The 16,339-nt window shown below is 44.9% G+C and overlaps 1 protein-coding gene across 3 annotated transcripts in view; it reads left to right on the top strand.

Moving 5' to 3' along the window:
* PLCD4 (phospholipase C delta 4) overlaps positions 1-16,339 on the top strand; it is a 28,883-nt gene that overhangs the window by 6,865 nt on the left and 5,679 nt on the right. For 2 of the 3 annotated variants that reach the window (XM_070422143.1, XM_070422144.1), the window contains exons 4-9: positions 931-1,159; positions 2,284-2,413; positions 2,980-3,211; positions 8,308-8,509; positions 9,557-9,701; positions 12,788-12,940. In XM_070422143.1, coding sequence (XP_070278244.1) covers positions 931-1,159; positions 2,284-2,413; positions 2,980-3,211; positions 8,308-8,509; positions 9,557-9,701; positions 12,788-12,940 — 1,091 coding nt within the window. The remainder of the gene's footprint in view (positions 1-930; positions 1,160-2,283; positions 2,414-2,979; positions 3,212-8,307; positions 8,510-9,556; positions 9,702-12,787; positions 12,941-16,339) is intronic. The other variant, XM_070422145.1, reaches the window with a different exon arrangement.

A 16,339-nucleotide genomic window follows, 5' to 3' on the forward strand; every position in this document is an offset into this window, starting at 1 on the left:
ATCATACATTATATATCTTGTTATTTTTATTATAATAAGAGCATGATCTCAGGCATCTGACTGGCTGGATTAAAGCCCTGACACTTTCTAGCTGAGTGGCTTTGGACAAGTTACTTAAACTAAGCTTGTTTCCTCATCTGTAAAATGGATGTTAAACAGTACCTGCCTAGTAGGTTATAGGGTCCCAACAAATTAATATTTAAAGCATGGGACCTGAAACCAGATGCATTTAATAAATATGAGCCATTATAGTGAATATTTTAAAATGTCATAAATGCATCATAAGTATACATTCTATATTGGCTGAACACTTTATGATCCCTCTAAAAATTTGATCACAGGACACATCTAAGGGAGTCTGCTTTAGAGACATATCAAAGCTCACGTTCCACACCACTCCCAGCTGAGGAAAGAGGGTGGGAGCATTTCTCTGGTTCCCTCCTATCTGGAAAGAGGAAGCTCTCAAACCTGGAATGGAAGAACTGAAATTGGGCCTATTATGCTTTGGTGTAACTGCTTCTACCCTTAATTGTGCTTCCATTTGTCAGCCCCACCAGTCCTTTTGTGGTCACCATGTACACTGGCCATGTAAGGGACCATCCCTTATTGAAGATGAGGACACTAAGGATTAAGGTCTTTTGTCTGTGTCATACTGCCAGCTGAAAGCTGGGAGCCAGTCTTGCCATTCCCAGCACAGGCCCCTTGCCATGCCGCCTATGAACTCAGCAGTGATTCATGTGGAATCCTGAATCCCAGGGGTCTGCATCTCCCCATACTAAAGCTTTTGAGGTTTTAGCCTGTGGAGGCTGGGGTTCCTCCTCTCTATGGCTTCACAGAGAAGAAGGGAGTAATTAATGGTCCTTGATCATTAGCTCCTGCAATTTGGTGAACTCTCTTCCTCAGTCTCCCCACTTGCTTCTTCTCTGGCAGTCTCGATCTCTGACGTGGAGACAGTGCGTAATGGCCATGAATCTGAGGTGTTGCGCAGCCTGGCAGAGGAGTTCCCCCTGGAGCAGGGCTTTACCATCGTCTTCCATGGCCGCCGCTCCAACTTGGACCTGGTGGCCAACAGTGTGGAAGAGGCCCAGATCTGGATGAAGGGGCTCCAGCTATTGGTGGACTTTGTCACCAACATGGATCAACAGGAGAGGCTGGACCAGTATCGGGCAGGATGGAGTCAGAATGGGGGCCAGAATCACTGAAGGGGCAGATGCTGCAGGGCTAGAGACAGGTGAGGGGGGCGGTATAGGGCTAGGGAATCCCAAAAGTCCAGATGGGGTGGGTAGGGGCAGTTCAGACCGATGTGAGGCTGAGAATGCTGAAGGAGGAATTGAGGTTTGAGATGGCAAAAGCATAGCCAGGCAGAGTTTGGGCATGCATCAGGCCTCCTAGTTTTGGGGGAAGGGACAGCAAGAGGTCAGGGGCCAAACAAGATGCTGATCCTGAGAGCTGAACAGAAGATCCTAGTGGCATGAGCTACCACAGGGGTGGGAAGCAATCCCTTCAAAGACTTACTGGTGTCAACTCACTTCAAATTTCCTAGATTGTATTCACCTTCTGTGCTAGTTCTTTCATTCATTCATCCATTCGTTCACCAGCTATTAAGCAGAATATACCAGGCACTATATGCCAGGCTTTAAGAGTACAAAGATATTGTTTTCCTCAGTGGAGAAGATGGGATTGTGTAAATAATCTAAGTACCATGGAACTGTATGGTACTTAGATTATTTGAGGCTGTTCAAAGGAAGGATAAATATTTAATTCTAGCTGAGAGGATTCTGAGAAAGCTTTAGGGAGGAAGTAGTATTTTAGCGAAGCCTTGGAAATTAGTATAATTTGAACATTAAGAGAGGAGGTAAAAACACCCCTGCCTGAAGGAACAGCATGAGTAAAGGCCCAGAGATAGGAAATTGAAGCGCTGGAGAACTGGGACATCACAGAGTGTGAAGTTGGGGTTCTAGCTAAAGTGCAGAAAGGGCAGAGATGTGTTGAGAAGACTGGGTTGGAGCCAGATTATGGGGGCACAGGAGATCTTAACTTCTATGTTAAGGAATCTGTACTTTCTGCAAAAAAGAGGTACCTGCTGGCATCTGAGCCATACAGGGATAAGATAGATAGGTACTTGGGGGGGGGGGGGCGCGGATTCTAGAAGCTAATGTGAAAAATTAATTGGTGTGGGAGATAGACAGGCAGAAAAGATAGGGAGAGATGTCAGTGGATGAACATGCACACACATCTGCACATACAAACACACACAGTGCTTTTGCCTTGACTCAGACCTGGATGGCTGAGTGACTGGTTCCAGCGTGGAGACAAAAACCAGGATGGTCGGATGAGTTTCCACGAAGTCCAGCGGTTACTACGCCTGATGAATGTGGAAATGGAACAAGAACATGCCTTTCAGCTTTTCCAGGTGAGTCTTTCAGGAAAGTATTTGCAGAAGCCAAACAAGGCCACATTCTCACTTGACCGTAAGTACTCTGATCCTTTCCAACAACATTCATTTATTGAATCTCTATTATGTGCCCTTAGCACTATGCCAGGCTCAATGGGAAGTGTAGGCCATGCTTCTTACTCTTCAGTCTTGTTGGAAAGATGATTTATAATCTTATAAAAGGTAACTAATAATATGTTATTACATCAGACCCCAAGAACCTCTCTGTCCATGGCCAGACTTTCACAGGTGCTTAGAACAATAGAAAACTCCAACTGGAATGTGAATAAATAGAAGGAGGGATATTTTGACCTTTAGGGATTTCAATTCTTTCTAGTTGAAAAAAATTTTTAGTAGCAAATGGTATGGCTGAAATTTTGCTTCTTACTTACTGAAGTGACTTCTTCTATGAACACCAAGTATCATGTATTCCGTGGAAGCATACTTGGATCCATCTGTTAGTAAGACTGTCCTTATAAGACAAGCCAAGGCCATAAAAGTTGCTGTTAAAGGGTTTGTCCAATCTCCTCTAAACCCTCTTGCAGGCAGCAGACACATCCCAATCTGACACTCTGGAGGGACAAGAATTTATAGAGTTCTATAAGGCATTGACTAAGCGTGTTGAGGTACTGGAACTGTTTGGAAACTTTTCGGCTGATGGGCAGAAGCTGACCCTGTTAGAATTTGTGGATTTCCTCCAAGAGGAGCAGAAAGAAGGAGACCATGCTTCTGACCTTGCTCTGGAACTCATTGACCGTCATGAGCCTTCAGAAAGTGGTAAGAGGACCAGAGCAGAGAGGCACCAGACAGGGGTCAGGGAGGGGGACCATGACCAGAAAGGTCCAGAGATCAGCAGCTTTCTGTCTAACTCAAGGAAGGCTGAGTCCACCCCTACCTCTGTCCCCTACCCAATCATCTTCATCTCATTCAGCCACTTCTTGAAGGAGTGCAGCCATTTCCATTTCTTGCCCAGATAAGAGAGAAGTCTCCTCTGCAATGCTAGATCTCTCAGAGGAAGAACATTCCACAAGACCCCTTTCCTCCACCATGCTCAAGTTGCACATCCTTCACTTGCTGAAAGTTCTTCTTATATCAGCTTTTGGCCTCAGTGGAGATATAGTATAAAATACTTGATCCTCTTGCTTTGGTCTCTTCTTCTCTAGTGCATATGATTGATTTTCCTCTAGTTCCCTTCATGGTTCCTGTTTGCTATCACTTTAAGTGCTGGCTCTCTGCCCTTTCCTGGGCTTTCTCCAAGTTTACCAGATGGTTCTTGAAGTCTCTGAGTCCCTTAAAGTCCTAGGAAGCTAGTCAGCCCCTGGCTGAGGGGGATGATGATGAGGTCAATCATTCAGCATTATCAAACACAACTAAAATATGCCCTCTCTGCCCTCAAATTTTCCTCCTTGCCCTTTTAGTAGATATCTTCCTGCTCTCCATTCCCTTCAGAATGTGAGGAATTTACTAGTACATCCTATATAATAAAAGCCTAGGTGGCGTCGTATGACACCCTCACACAATGTTGTCACAAGATGGCTGCCACAAGATGGCCACAAGCACAGGGGAGGCGGGGTCTGGTGGCTGCTCCATGTGGTGAGGCCTGGGGGTCCTGTGGCTCTGCATGGCACAGAGGAGGCCGGTCCAGGCGTCTCTGCCACCTTGTGTGGAGGAGGCAGGTCCTGGCGGAGGAGGCAAGTCGTGGCAGGGGAGGACAGTTGTGGGTGATCAGGCTGGCAGGGGAGGGCAGTTGTGGGTGATCGGGCTGGCAGGGGAGGGAAGTTGGGGACAATTGGGCTGGCAAGGGAGCAGTTAGGTGTCAATCAGGCTGGCAGGGGAGCGGTTAGGGGGTGATTAGGCCAGCAGGCAGAAGCAGTTAGGGGTAATCAGGCAGGCAGGCAGGCGAGCAGTTAAGAGCCAGCAGTCCCGGATTGTGAGAGGGATGTCCAACTGCCGGTTTAGGCCTGATCCCTGCAGGCCTGAACCGGCAGTTGGACATCCCCTGAGGGATCCCAGATTGGAGAGGGTGCAGGCCGGGTTGAGGGACACCCCCCCCACACACACGAATTTCATGCACTGGGCCTCTAGTTATTAATAATACTAGAGGTCTGGTGCACAAAAATTTGTGCACTCAGGGGGGTCCCTCAGCCCGGCCTATGCCCTCTCACAGTCAGGGCACAGACTGTGCCCTCTCCCAGTCTGACATCCCTCTGGGGATGTCCATCTGCTGGCTTAGGCCTGTTCCCCGGGGGATCGGGCCTATGCTGGCAGTCAGACATCCCTCTGGCAGCCCGGGAGCCCTCGGAGGATGTTCACTTGCCAGCGGGGACCAGGCCTAAGCTGCAGTCAGAAATCCTTAGCACTGCTGAGGAGGTGGGAGAGGCTCCTGCCATCACCGCTGTGCTGGCAGCCATCAGCCTGGCTTGTGGCTTGGCAGAGCTCCCCCTGTGGGAGCGCACTCACCACCAGGGGGCAGCTCCTGCATTGAGCATCTGCCCCCTGGTGGTCAGTATGTGTCATAGTGACCAGTCATTCCCAGTCATTCTGCTGTTAGGGTCAATTTGCATATTACCTTTTTATTATATAGGATAGAGGCCTGGTGCATGGGTGGCGGCTAGCTGGTTTGCCCTGAAGGGTGTCCCAGATCAGGATAGGGGTCCCACTGGGGTGCCTGGCCAGCTGGGTGAGGGGCTGATGGCTGTTTGCAGGCTGGCCAAGGCCCCCAGTGGGGACCCTCACCCCATGGGGGTTTGGCCAGCCTGGGTGAGGAGCTGAGGGCTGTTTTCAGACTGGCCACAACCCCTTCGGGGGGGGGGGGCATCCCGCTGGGGTGCTTGGCTAGCCTGGGTGAGGGGCTGATGGCTGTTTTCAGGCTGGCCATGGGCACGGGCTGAAAGCAAGTATCTGGGATTTATTTATCTTCTATAATTGCAACTTTATAGCCTTGAGCAGAGCTCAGGGCCAGCAGGGCAGGCGGAAAGCTTGGCTTCCTCCATTGCTGGGGGAAGCCTCCTGCTCACTCCAGCTCCGTGGCCGCCGCCATCTTAGTTCAGTTAATTTGCATATTTCCTCCTGATTGGCTGGTGGGCATGGCTGGTGGGCATGGTGGAGGTGCAGTCAATTTGCATGTTTCTCTTTTATTAGATTAGACTAGAGGCCTGGTGCACGAAATTTGTGGATGGGTAGGGTCCCTAGTCCTGGCCAGCAATCAGGGATGATCAGGTTCCCCACCTCCTCACCTCCTCCTTCCCTTGCTCCCTCAACGCCCCAGCTGCTGCTGGTCGCCCACCATGTTCCACACCACCCCCTGGTGGTCAGCACACGTCATAGTGCGCGATCGAACTCCTGGTCTCCCAGGTGAACTCCCAAGGGGACACTGCATATTAGCCTTTTATATATGTAGAAATTATTTATAAGGCACTTTCACATGCCTTACTTCATTTAGTTCTTACTACAATCTTGTAAATCAAGATTGGGCTTTTGCCAAGTATTCCATAATGTGCCAATATCTCTTCATGCCTTTTCTCTTCTAATCCTTACAATGACCTGTTGGAATAGTTTTTATTATTGAGTCAGTTGTGCAAGAGAGAAAAACTGAGGTATAGAACCATTAAATTACTTGCTCAAAGCCAACAGCTAATGAGAGGAGAAATTGGGATTCAAATCCAGGTCATCTGATTCTTACTTGGTGCCTTTCTTGAGAATAAGGATTAGAGATGAGATGAATGAGAGCTGGACAAGTGACCCAGGTTTCCTAAGTCTCAATTCCCACTTCCTTCCTTCCATTCATTCATTCATTCATTCACACTATACTTCTGCTAGTGCTTATTGAATACCTAAATGTGGCAGGACTTATGTGCTAGGCACCAGAGATATAGTAGTAGGTTAAGACAAGGACAATGTATTCATGGAACTTAGAGTCAAATAGAAAGTGTTGATTCATGTGGGTACTCAGAGAAGAAAGGGGACTGAAAGCAATCATTTCAGAAAACCACATAGAAGAAGAATGTCACGGGGTTAAGAAATAGGATCTTCTATTACATTTATTACATCCATTACATTTATTCTACCCTCCCCTTGCACTCAACTATCAGATGCTATACTCTGCCTGCCGGGTAGTATAAGTCAAGAGACCTGGGCTCAAGTTTCCACTCTGCTTCTTACTGAGTAACCTTGGTCAAGTTGCTTAATCTGAGACTCGATTTTCTCATTTTTAAAATAATTGGTGATCAAATGTAATAATGCATATGAAAGTACCTGGCAGCTGTGGACTTAACCTATTGATCTGATGTATTACTATAAAGAATGAAAGTTGCTGCCATTCTCCAGCATCTTCAGGCCTTATCAAATCTGGAACAAGAAGCTGGGCATGAGAATCTAATTATTCTGCCTTCCAAGGGAGCCCGCCTGCAGCAATGTTTCCCTCAGTGAAACTGCACAGCCCAGTGGTGTAGGGTGTGGCTCTGACACCTGGCTGCCTGGGTTCAAGTCCCTACACTTACTGGTTATGTACATGAGATGAGTTACCCAACCTCTCAAGACAGATTATATTACATCTACCTCATCATATTGGTGAGAGCGTTAAGAGAGATGTTGAAAGTGACATCCTTTGTATAGAGCAAGTGCTCAATAACTGTTAGTCATTGTTGTTGTAAATATAGAAGCCCATGCTGAAATGGGTGAGGGCTATGGAAGGGTGACAGGACCTGGCCCTTGAAGAAAGTGTGGTCCAAGGCAAAACACCATGTGGGAATTGACAATAGGGAAAAAAACCCCTTAGATCATAGTTGGCAGCAGCTACACAGTCCAGGGAATAAAACAAAGATACCTTGGTTGTGTTGCTAACAAGCCTTTGACTTTGATTCTCTCCGGGCCTCAGTTTCCCTATCTATAAAATGACCCCTTCAAAATGAATATTGTGCTGCCCATTATGGTAGCCATGAGCACCATAGGACTGTTTAAATTTAAATGAACTAAAATCAAAATTTTAAATTCAGTTCCTGTCCTGGCAGGTATGGCTCAGTTGGTTGAGTGTCCTCCTTTGCACCAAAAGGTTGCTGGTTCTTTCCTGGCCAGATTGCTCACTGGTTAGAGCATCGGCTGAGGACTGAAGGGTCTTGGGTTCGATTCCTAGTCAAGGGCATGTACCTCCGTTGGGGGTTTGCACCCTATTCCTAGTTGGGGTGCATGCAGAAGACATCCAGTCTATGTGTCTCTCTCACATTGATGTTTCTCTCTCTCTCTCTCTCTCTCTCTCTCTCTCTCTCTCTTCTATTCCTCCTCCCCCCCTTTCACTCTCTCTAAAATTCAATGGAAAAAATATCCTTGGGTGAGGATAAATTTTAAAAAGTTTGCTTGTTCGATTCCTGGTCAGGCAGGGCACATGCCCAGGTTGAGGGCTTGATCCTCAGCAAGGGCGTGCAGGAGGCAAATGAACGATGTTTCTCTCTCTCTTTTTTCTTTCTCTCTCCCCCCTTCCTCTCCCTTCCCTTCTCTCTCTCAAATCAATAAAAACATATATTTAAAAATTCAGTTCCTCAGTTACACAGCTACATTTTAAGTGCTCAGTAGCCTTATGTATCTAGAGGCTATCATATTGAACAGTGCAGTTTCCATCATTGTAAAAAGTTCTATTGGACAGCATTGAACTAGAATGTTTGTAATGATTCCCCTTGTAGCTTTAACATTCTCTGAGGGTGGGGATGATTGAAATGACAGAAATTGGACGGGGTCAAGTTTGGGTTCTGGAGGCTGGGAGTGGACACCATCTGACAGGCAGGACCCTGGAGAGGTGTAGGGTGGACTGGCTGTGGGTGTGCTGGGGTGCTCCCATTCAGAGTTCTCTCATTCTAGTGTCCCCCTACTCCACATCTCAGGCAAGCTACGACATGTGCTGAGCATGGATGGCTTCCTCAGTTACCTCTACTCGAAGGACGGAGACATCTTCAATCCTTCCTGCCTCCCCATCTACCAGGATATGACTCAACCCCTGAACCACTACTACATCAATTCCTCTCACAACACCTACCTGGTGGGGGACCAGCTTTGTGGCCAGAGCAGCGTCGAGGGATATATACGGTGCAGTGGGGAGGAAGGGGGGAGGAATCAAGCTCATGAGAAGGGAACACCTGTGGGAAATTTAGGACAGTTAGTGGTAACAGGAATCGAAAATACGTTGTGGGGGCGGGGGGGGGGGTGAGTTTGGGGGCTGAGTATCCTTGAATACCTGAGAGACTTGGAGGAGATACTGAAGACTGGTGGGAGAGTGGTATTAAAACCTATGGGTTTTGATGGAGCTTCTCTCTTTCATAAGCTATGAAACTCTTTTTGAACTCAGGCCCTGACAGATTTATTTTAAATAAATAAATAAACTAAATGTTAAATGGAAGGCAGTACAAGCATGTCTCACTCACAGCTGGTGGGCCGCATACCTCATTTATTGAGCATGCGGCCCTCTGGCCGTGAGTTTGACATGCTTGCAGTAGAGCATAGGAGTTAAAAACATAGGTTCTGGAGTCAGACCATTTGAGGTCAAATCCTAACTATCTCACTGTTACTCTGGAGCTAAATATTTCATCTCCCTATGCCTCACTTTCCCCATTTGTGAAACAGAAATGATAACAGTGTCTATTCTGTCTAGGTTGTTGTGAGGATTCAGTGATATAATCTGTGTCAATACCTAATAAATGGTAACTACTTTTATTGTGACCAATCATGCATTAGATAGAAAGTCAATATATTTTTGCACTTACTACTGATCTAGTAGCTTCAGAGGATACAAAGATGAACGGAACATATAGTTTCTGCCCTAGGAAGTCTAATAGAGAAAATAAATAACTCAGGTGTTGTATAATGAAATACAACCAGAACATCAGAGCATCATGAGGCAGTATATGATGACTTGCTAAGGAAAGATTGTGAGTTGGTTGGGAGTTAGGGGAGGTGTTGGAGATCAGTGTAAGCTACAGCAGTGTTCCAGTGGGCAGAGAATGGTCTGTGGAGATGTAACTTGAACAGGGATCTTAAGAGGTAAGTGCACTGTTCTCTCCATAGTGGGAAGAGGGTTCCTAGGTGGAAGACCAAACCTTGACCTCTCCTATCCCTGGGGGTTTGGGGTTCTTGCAGGGCCCTGAAGCGGGGGTGCCGCTGTGTGGAGGTGGATGTATGGGATGGACCCAGTGGGGAGCCTGTTGTTTACCATGGACATACCCTGACCTCCCGTATCCTGTTCAAAGAAGTCGTGGCCACTCTAGCACAGTATGCCTTCCAGGTAGGAGCCCCAGGATGGGAATACTGTGAGGCCAGAGGATCTCAGGAAAAAGTGGCTGGGTCTGGGTCTGGGTCTGGGTCTGGGTCTAGAGAGGGTAAAGGGACAAGGGGAGGTTAGATCAAATGGCATTTGGTAAAAGAGATTTTAACCGTGAAGGATCAGGCAAATATTAAAAATTTATTGATTTTAGAGAGTGGGTGCTCAGAGAAGAAAGGGGGCTGAAACAATCTATAAAAATAAAAGCGTGCCGAAACCGGTTTGGCTCAGTGGATAGAGCGTCAGCCTGCGGACTGAAAGGTCCCGGGTTCGATTCCGGTCAAGGGCATGAACATTGGTTGCGGGCACATCCCCAGTAGGAGATGTGCAGGAGGCAGCTGGTTGATGTTTCTCTCTCATCGATGTTTCTAACTCTCTATCCCTCTCCCTTCCTCTCTGTAAAAAATCAATAAAATATATTTTTTAAAAATAAAAAAATAAAAAAATAAAAGCGTAATATGCTAATTAGACTAGATGTCCTTCCGGACAAAACTGGGGCTGCAAGGAAAGCCCGGGTCCCGGGTGCCAGCAGCTGGGGAAAGGAAGGCCTACTTTTGCACGAATTTCATGCATCGGGCCTCTAGTCATTTCAGAAAACCACATAGAAGAGGAATGTCACAGGGTTAAGAAATAGAACCTTCTATTCCCAGTGCAGGACCCAGTATACATCCATTACATTTATTCTACCCTCCCCTTGCATTCGACTATCAGAGAAGAGAGACATCCATTTTTTGTTTCACTTATTTTGCCATTCATTCATTGGTTGATTATTTTTATTTTTATTTTTTATTGATGTTTTACAGAGAGGAAGGGAGAGGGATAGAGAGTTAGAAACATCGAACAGCTGCCTCCTGCGCACTCCCTACTGTGGATGTGCCCACAACCAAGGTACATGCCCTTGACCGGAATCGAACCTGGGACCCTTGAGTCCGCAGGCCAACGCTCTATCCATTGAGCCAAACCGGTTAGGGCCATTGGTTGATTCTTGTATGTGCCCTGACCTGGGATCAGACCCACAACTTTGGTATATTGGGACGACACTCTAACCAACTGAGCTACCCAATATTAAGGAATTATTATGAGTAAGTGTTAGCTGTGTTAATTAGTTGTCATAGAGGTAATTACTAGAGATTAATCATTTCTAACAACTTCGTTACCTATCTGAGTGAGGCTGTGGATAAGGAAATAGACAAAGTGGTGGGTAGGAGTCGGGGATGATAGGAACCTGGAGATTAAAGCCTGAGAGTGTAACATGAGCATGTAACGAGGGGAGTGGCCTGGCCTACCCACTCTGAGCCTGAAAACCCTAACATCCCAAAGGAACATGGGTTGGATCTGGCACTTGTCTGAGATTTGGGGTCCCAAGAATGACTTGTGTGTTTTTTTAAATTGATTTTTCCATCTTTTAAAAAATATATATATATATATTGGTTTCAAAGAAAGGAGAGGGAGAAATAGAAACATCAATGATGAGAGAGAATCATTGATCAGCTGCCTCCTGCATGCCCCACACTAGGAATCAAGTCTGCAACCTGGTCATGTGCCCTGACTGGGAATTGAACCATGACCTCCTGGTTCATAAGTTAATGCTCAACCACTGAGCCATGCAGGCCTGGCCCAAAAGTGACTTTTATTTATTTACTAGAGGCCCAGCGCACAAAATTCGTGTGCGGTACGGTCCCTAGGCCTGGCCTGCGATCAGGGCCACCTTCCCTGGCTGCCTGCAGCTGGCCCCGCCCCCCTCTGCCACCCACCCCCATTTCCCTGTTCGCCATCGGATGATCAGAGCCTGACGGCTGGGGGAAGGGACCGAGAGGTTGGCTGTTTCCGCCTGCTTTCTGGCCCCACCCTACCGTGGGTCGCCCTCTGTGTGTGGGATGATTGGTGGGGACAGGGCCTTGGCCTGGCGCCACCTGCGTCCCCTGCCACCCACCCCTGGTTCCCTGTTCACCATTGTGTGATCGAAGCCTGCCGGTCAGGGAAAGGGACTGAGAGGTGGTCAGTGTGCCTCATAGTGACTGGTCGAGTGGTCGTCCTGGTTGTTCTGCCATTAGGGTCAATTTGCATATTATCCTTTTATTATATAGGGTTATTTTTTACACTTAAAATTTTTATTATGTTCATCATTTAATTGTCCCTTAATTTTTTTCTTTTTAATTGAATTTATTGGGGAGACATTGGTTAATAAAATTATATAGGTTTCAGGTGTACGGTTCTACAGTACATTGTGTTGTGCACTCACCACCCTAAGTCAAGTCTCATTCCATCACCATTTATCCCCCTATACCCTCCTCTACCTCCCCCAACTCCCCTTTCTCTCTGGTAATCATCATACTGTTGTCTGTGTCTATGAGGTGCTTTTTTTCTTTTTTGCTTAATGCCTTCACCTTTTTCACCCAGTTTCCCAACCCCCATCCCCTCTGACAGTTGTCAGTCTGTTCTCTATCTATGAACCTGTTTCTATTTTGTTAGTTTTATTTTGTTCATTAGCTTCCCTATGTGAGTGAAATAATATGGTATTGTCTTTCTCTTACTGGCTTATTTCATTTAGCATAATGCTCTTCAAGCCTCTCCATGCTATTGCAAAGGATAAGATTTTCTTCTTTTATACAACCAAGTAGTATTCCATTGTGTAAATGTACCACAGCTTTTTTATGCTCTCATTTACTGGTGTATACTTGAGCTGCTTCCAAATCTTGGCTATTGTAAATAATGCTGCAATGAACAAAGGGGTGCATATATTCTTTTGATCAGTGTTTCGGGTTTCTTTGGTTATAGTCCCATAAATGGAATTGCTGAGTCGTAAGGCAGTTCAACTTCTAATTTTTTGAGATAACTCCATACTGCTTTGCACAGTGGCTGCACCAAGAGTGACTTTTAGATGTGAGGTGGGCTTCAGACCCAGCAAGACCTCCTTGAGGCCTGGAATGGGGTTGGAGGAGTTTAGCAATCAGGGTACTCAGTTGAGTGAGCAACTAGGTGAGTCTGGAGAAGCAAGGAGGTTATAAGTGTTAGAACTTTGGCTTCAGAGTCCTCTTCCCTCCCTTCAGACATCAGACTATCCAGTCATCTTATCTCTGGAGAACCACTGCAGCTTTGAACAGCAAGAGATCATAGCACACCATCTGACCGAGATCCTGGGGGATCAGCTGCTGAGCACCACCTTGGATGGGCAGTTGCCCACTCAGCTGCCCTCACCTGAGGTAGGGGCCCTGCTCCCCCAGCCCAAACTCTTCTGTGGCTTCCGTATCCCCCCTGCTTTGGCTCCTTCCCTGCTTTGGTGCCTTCTCACCCTCAGATGGACCATTTTGCTCTTCATATCCTTGGAGACAACTTTAATTTTTTAAAAATCTAATTGAACACAGGGTTCTCTAAATTTTAAATCAGTTTTACTTTATATTTAGTTTTTCATTGAGAGTATCTTAATTTTTCCTGAAAGTTCATAATTGTTGTAGACTATGCCAACAATAAAGAGAAAGGGAAATCCCCCCCACCATAAGGACTTTCCTAATAACTGCTATTAATAGATTTTAAATACTTCTATAAACATATATGTGTGTGTGTGTATATGTGTGTGTGTATTCATATTTTTAAAAAGTGAATAATAATATAATATTGTATTTCACCTGTAAAATAGTGAATGGGAATTATCCTCTATATTCCTTTATAGCACATATACTAGGTGTACCGATTAATAATGTGGATTTTGTAATCAAAGAAAACATGATAATTTCAGGAGAAACATCAAAAGTGCTTTATTCAGCCCTAACTGGTTTGGCTCAATGGATAGAGTGTTGGCCTGCAGACTGAAGGGTCCCAGGTTTGATTCTGGTCAAGGGCATGTACCTTGGTTGTGGGCATATCCCCAGTTGGGGATGTGTGGGAGGCAGCTGATTGATGTTTCTCTCTCATTGATGTTCCTAACTCTCTATCCCTCTCCCTCTCTGTAAAAAAAATCAATAAAATATATATATTTTTAAAAAGTGCTTTATTCAAAGTAATGTCCATTGCTAGCTACACATTTCCCCCATCTTTCAGGTAATTTGTGGATACTGTCCCAATAGAACTTTTCTTGTTTTGAGGCAAACCATTCAGAGACCCAATTTTCCACTTGAAGTGCTGCTCAGAAAGTGCGTGTGCCATCGATCAGAACAAGTGGTAATCTGAAGGAGCGAGGTCTGGTGAATACGGCGGGTGGGTTAATACTTCCCACGCAAGACCTTTTAACGTGTTTTTAACTGGTTTTGAAGTGTGCGATGGTGCGTTATCATGAAGCAAAATTACTTTGCCGTGTTTTCTAGCATATTCTGGTCGTTTCACAATCAAAGCGTGGTTCAAATTGATTATTTGTTGTCTGTAGTGATCAGTATTAACAGTTTCCCCCGGTTTTAGAAGCTCATAATACACCACACCTTCCTGATCCCACCAAACGAGAGCATTGTCTTCTTTCTGAAGCGATTTGGCCTTGCAGTTGATGATGATGGTTGACCTGGATCAACCCATGATTTTGTGCGTTTGGGATTCTCAAAATAAATCCACTTTTCATTGCCAGTCACAATTCGATGCAAAAAAGACTTTCTTTCATGCCGTTGAAGCAACATTTTACTGATGACTTTTGGTTTTCCATTTGTCTTTCGTTCAGTTGATGTGGCACCCATTTTCCTTCCTTTAAAATCTTTCCTATTGCTTGTAAATGATAGGCAATTGTTTGCTGAGCAACGTTTAATCTTTCTGCCAGTTGTTTTTGCATTTGACATGCTTCTTCATCCAATAATACCTGTAATTGTTGGTCTTCAAACTTTTTCGGTTGACCTGGATATTCTTTGTCTTTCACATCGAAATCATCACTTTTAAAGCGTTTAAACCAGTGTTCACAAGTGTCTTGAGATGGAGCATGTTCACCATAAGCTTCCTAAAGTATACGATAACTTTCAGCAGCACTTTTCAAAATAAGGTAATGAATTAAAACTTCCCTCAAATGCTCTTTTTTTGGGCACAAAATTCAACATTTTTAAGCATAAAAATATCTATGATGTTAACACCTTCAGAAAATTTTACATATGAAGTTTTGAAGCTTGTTGTCAATACAACAAAATAGCATACATATCAAATTGCATATATATCAACATATGTGTAACTCCATCTATTGAAAAAAATCCGCATTATTAACTGGTACACCTAGTAATATATATCAAGGATGTCTTTTCATATATAATGTTTTTCCTTTTTAACAGCTCTATGGATCATAATTTATTCAACCAGTAGATGGTAAAGGTAACCACTAAGTGATCAATATTTAGGCTGTTTATAATTTTCTACTTGTACGTACAGCTTTGCCCATTTATTCTTTCCTTGAGATGAATTTCTAGAAGCAAAATTTCTGGGTTGAAGAGTTTGCATATTGACATTTTGGTTATTATTGCCAAGGAGTCCTCTGGAAAAAATACCAAATTGCATTCCCACTAACAATATAAGAGAGGGACTACAAATAACTCCAGTAGTGAGATGATTCATAAAGGAAAGTGTGAAAAAAAATTTAAAAGGTCTATTTCTTCTTTTGACTTAATAATATTATTTACCCACTTTGAGGGTTTATAAGTTTTATTAACATACTAGAGGCCCGGTGCACGAAATTTGTGCACTGTCGGGGGGCGGGGTCCCTCAGCCCAGCCTGCACTCTCTCATAGTCCATAGTCCAGGAGCCCTTGGGGGATGTCTGACTGATGGCTTAGGCCTGCTCCCCACGAGCAGGCCTAAGCCGTCAGTCGGACATCCTAAACACTGCGTCGGAAGCTGGAGAGGCTCCTGCCACCGCTGCTGTGCTCTGGCTGAGTAGTGCTCCCCCTGTGGGAGCACACTGACCACCAGGGGGCAACTCCTGCATTGAGCATCTGCCCCCTGGTGGTCAGTGTGCATCATAGCGACCGATTGTTTCACTGTTCAGTCAATTTCATATTAGCCTTTTATTATATAGGATAAAAATTTTTAAATGTTAAAAATATTGGGGTGGGAATGGCTGGGGGTCAATCAGGGAAAAAGGAGACATGTAAAACTTTAGACAATAAAGAAAAAATAAAATAATTTTGAAAGAAAAAATAATGCGCTGGACAATATATTTTTCAGTCTAATTTTTCTTTTCTTTTTTTCTTACCTTCTGCCTCACAGGGGTTTTTAAGCTTTATGCAGTCAAATATGCCAATGATTTTTATGTCTTTTGAGTTTTCATCTCATATTGTAAAGGCTTTCCCACCTTAAGATTATTCAAAGAGATTCCATATTTTTTTGTAATATTCTTTATATTTTCATGTAAATCTTCAATCAATGAGGACTCTTTATGTGTCAAATGTGAGGCAGGGATATTTATCTATTTATTTATTGTTAATCCTCACCCGAGGATATTTTTCCATTGATTTTTTTTTTAAATATATTTTATTGATTTTTTACAGAGAGGAAGGGAGAGAGATAGAGAGTTAGAAACATCGATGAGAGAGAAACATCGATCAGCTGCCTCCTGCACACCTCCCACTGGGGATGTGCCCGCAACCCAGGTACATGCCCTTGACCGGAATCGAACCCGGGACCCTTCAGTCCGCAGGCCGACG

Source organism: Myotis yumanensis, unplaced genomic scaffold (genome assembly GCF_028538775.1).
Source record: "Myotis yumanensis isolate MYYU_CA2020_CCGP unplaced genomic scaffold, mMyoYum1.0.hap1 SCAF_8, whole genome shotgun sequence".
In the NCBI taxonomy this organism is placed as follows: domain Eukaryota; kingdom Metazoa; phylum Chordata; class Mammalia; order Chiroptera; family Vespertilionidae; genus Myotis; species Myotis yumanensis.